The sequence below is a fragment of the Hemiscyllium ocellatum genome, chromosome 13, assembly GCF_020745735.1.
Source record: "Hemiscyllium ocellatum isolate sHemOce1 chromosome 13, sHemOce1.pat.X.cur, whole genome shotgun sequence".
NCBI classification, from domain to species: domain Eukaryota; kingdom Metazoa; phylum Chordata; class Chondrichthyes; order Orectolobiformes; family Hemiscylliidae; genus Hemiscyllium; species Hemiscyllium ocellatum.
In genome coordinates, this window is record NC_083413.1 from 69,286,605 (window position 1) to 69,290,647 (window position 4,043).

At 40.7% G+C, this 4,043-nt stretch overlaps 1 protein-coding gene across 1 annotated transcript; it reads left to right on the forward strand.

The window, feature by feature from the left end:
- Positions 1 to 864: 864 nt before the first annotated feature.
- On the forward strand, positions 865 to 1,551 carry LOC132821353 (uncharacterized). Its single transcript, XM_060833936.1, has one exon. It carries the CDS (start codon positions 865 to 867, stop codon positions 1,549 to 1,551), a length of 687 nt encoding a protein of 228 aa, XP_060689919.1.
- Positions 1,552 to 4,043: the final 2,492 nt, after the last annotated feature.

The window sequence follows — 4,043 nt, forward strand, 5'->3', positions numbered from 1 at the left end:
GCAGAATTGAAGAAAAGTGTGGACGGATCACTGGCAGATTTGCTTACGGGTGAGGCAAGTTACAGCAACCTAAGTTACACAGCCAGCTATGCTTACGGGCTGAGCACAATTACCAACACAAGTCTGTCGTGGTCCACCTCAGCTGGCTGCTGTCCATAAGGAAGGCACTCAAAGTGATGTTGTCTCCTCCAGGCTACTTTTAAACGAGATTAATGACAGAGTCAATTCATATTTGCAATGTGACGGTGACCATGGCTGTGAACCTGTATGCTATTGGATCATTCCAGTCCGCCACTGGGGATATATAATCAGATTAGTGATTTAGCAGTGTACCAACGCATATACCGAGTGACAGTAAAACCTCTCAACACTTACACCAGGAAAACAACCAGCAAGACAAAAAGGGTCATTTAACCTACTCAAACACCATAAAGCAGTACATCTCAAAAACGTGTCAGCACGGTTTTCTCAGAAGTAAATGTGTAGCCACCTTACATGTTGTAGCAGGATTTGTGAATTTATATGTTATGTGAATTAAATTCCGCAGGATTTCTCATTTTTAAAAAAAATTCAAATCATTATTTTATGCTTGCTTTTTAATTCAAAGATAAGACCTTCCACAGAGAGGAAGCAATAGGTCAAAAAATGTTCCATGGTGTGTGAACATTGCATGCTGAAATGTTGCAGTTTTCAAAAATGCTTGTAATGCATAACTAACCCAAAACAGTTGCTTCCAATGTAGGAAACAGACAATCCTGGTGCTACCTGCTTATTTAAATGTATGAAGCAAAATACTACGCTCCCTAGTTTCATCTTTTATCCAGCAACTTGTCCTCTGTACTAACTTTATTCATTCTCCCTGAAATGCTACAGTTCGATGAGGGTGTGAACATCTGCACCAATGAAGGTGTGAACATCTGCACCAATAAGGGTGTGAACATCTGCAACAATGAGGTTGTGAACATCTACACCAATGAGGGTGTGAATATCTGCACCAATGAGGATGTTAATGTCTGCACCAATGAGGGTGTGAATATCTGCACCAGTGAGGATGTTAATGTCTGCACCAATGAGGGTGTGAATATCCGCACCAATGAGGGTGTGAACATCTGCACCAATGAGGGTGTGAATATCTGCAACAATGAGGATGTGAACATCTGCACCAATGAGGGTGTGAATATCTGCACCAATGAGGATGTTAATGTCTGCACCAATGAGGGTGTGAATATCCGCACCAATGAGGGTGTGAATATCCGCACCAATGAGGGTGTGAATATCTGCGCCAGTGAGGATGTTAATGTCTGCACCAATGAGGGTGTGAATATCTGCACCAATGAGGATGTGAATATCTGCACCAATGAGGATGTTAATGTCTGCACCAATGAGGGTGTGAATATCTGCACCAATGAGGGTGTGAATATCTGCACCAATGAGGATGTTAATGTCTGCACCAATGAGGGTGTGAATATCTGCACCAATGAGGATGTGAACATCTGCATCAATGAGGGTGTGAATATCTGCAACAATGAGAATGTGAATATCTTCACCTAAGAGGATGTGAATATCTGCACCAATGAGGGTATGAATGTCTGCACTAATGAGGGTGTGATTATCTGCACCAATAAGGGTGTGAATATCCGCATCAATGAGAGTGTGAATATCTGCAACAATGAGGATGTGAATATCTGCAACAATTAGGGTTGAATATCTGCACCAATGAGGGTGTGAACTATGGGTGACACGGTGGCACAGTGGTTAGCACTGCTGTCTCACAGCACCTGAGACCTGGGTTCAATTCCCGACTCAGGCGACTGACTGTGTGGAGTTTGCACGTTCTCCCCGTGTCTGCTGAGGTTTCCTCCGGGTGCTCCGGTTTCCTCCCACAATCCAAAGATGTGCGGGTCAGGTGAATTGTCCATGCTAAATTGCCCGTAGTGTTAGGTAAGGGGTAAATGTAGGGGTATGGGTGAGTTGAGCTTCGGCGGGTCGGTGTGGACTTGTTGGGCCGAAGGGCCTGTTTCAACACTGTAAGTAATCTAATCTAATCTATATCTGCACCAATGAGGATGCAAATATCTGTAACAAAGAGGATGGGAATATCTGCACTAACCTTTGCCACCCAATCACCATGGACTTCAGCAGCTCTGCAGACTGGCAAACTCTTTTAAAATTACAGTAAGTCACTGTGGAAATAAATGAATAACTAACTTGAAAGTAATTGTGATAATTTTAAATTGCATTGGTCGACGGTTTTTCATGCTGCCGAATGCATGTTCAAAAGTGTTTTGTTAGGAAAGATCAATAAGCTTCAAAGTGGCAGCGCTGCTATTAAGACAACATTTACACAAAGACTGATGTTACAATCTGTGATCCTTGTTCACATGCTAAGGCCTTACTCCAGATGGTGTCTGGAGTAGCCCACACCAGAAGGTGTGCATGATGCAAATGCTATTTTGTAACAAAGTATTACCTGTAGCACTGAAAAAATGTATATACCGTACCTCTGAAATGTATGGCCCATCTGTTTTATGTTATGTTTAAACAAACAAAATACAATTGGTAGCAAATATGTTTATTTATTCAATACCGTTGTCAAATTGTGTGTTTTTGTGACACTATTAAGTTTGTTTGTCCAAATGAATTAACAATACAAGTACATAAAAATGATACAGGTGTGGGTGGTTTGGGCCCTTAAGCCCTCCGTGGAAATTATGAAAATTATTAAGCTCACAGCTAATCTCCACTTCAGTTCCTCTTTTCTACCTCATGTTCATATTCCTTGATTATCTTCGTACCCAAATCTCTGTCAATTTTAGTCTTGACTGCATTCAATTGAAGGCTTTTGCCCAAAATGTCAACTCTCCTGCTCCTCGAACGCTGCCTGACCTGCTATGCTTTTCCAGCACCACACTCTCGATTCTAATCTCCAGCATCTGCAGTCCTCACTTTCATCTACACTCACCTGCGATAGGGTTAGGGTTACATTCACGATCCACTGAGTAGACAATGCCAAAGATTCACAACTCTTCCCTTAAACAAATGTCTCTTCAACTCAAACTAAATAACTAATCCCTTATCATGAAACTATGAATCTATGGTTATACATTTGAATCAGGGGAATCAGCATCTCAGCTTATGTTCTCTTAAGACCCTGGAAGAATTTTACACATTTTAAAGAGATCCCTTCTTATTGATTGCATCTCCAGAGAATATAGGCTCATTACTCAATCTCTCCTTAAAGGATATCCTCATCCCAAGAATCATCTGGTGAGAGATTTATCATTTCCAAGGAAACCAGAATTGTATATAGTGAGAGCCATGTGCAGTAATTAAAAAGCTTTTAACATTTAGTTTTACGGCAAAACTTCTATTTTAAAATTTTTTAAGTATTACTTTGGAGAAAGGCAGATAATTTTCAAAACCTACGTTTCCTTTCATTTATATTTAGATTTTGAATTCTACGATTCTATCGAGGTTTACTTTGAAAGTCTCCCAGCTCTTTTACAACATCAAATCTTTAGAACCATACCCACATTATTGTTGAAATCCAATGCCTCCTTCTTTCCAGAGCTACCAAATTTTAAAGTCCCCTCTTTCCCACAGCTGCCAAACTTTTAAAGTCTCCTCATTCTTCAGTGCTACTAAAATCCTCAACCTCCCTCCCGAAGAATGCTCTGGATTTCATTTAAAACAGTCTCTTCTTTTTGTGTTTGCTGTTTGCAGCTTTAAAAAGGTTCCACTGAATGTGCTTTAAGAATTCAGTGTCCTCAATTCTTTTACACTGATTTACCCCCAATTAATAATCGGGGGGGTAGTTGAAATCACCTATGATCACTACCTTATTGTTCCTGCACCTCCCAGTAATTTACCTACATATTTATCTTTTTATCTCCTTCTCACTGTTTGACTCCCAGAAGTCTGATTATCCCTTTATACCTCAGTTCAATCCATATGCTCTGCTTCCTTCCAGCTAATCATCAACCCACCCACTCCCCCTCACAGTGGTGAAAGTCTAACCAATGTTGTGACAATGTCCCTCCTTT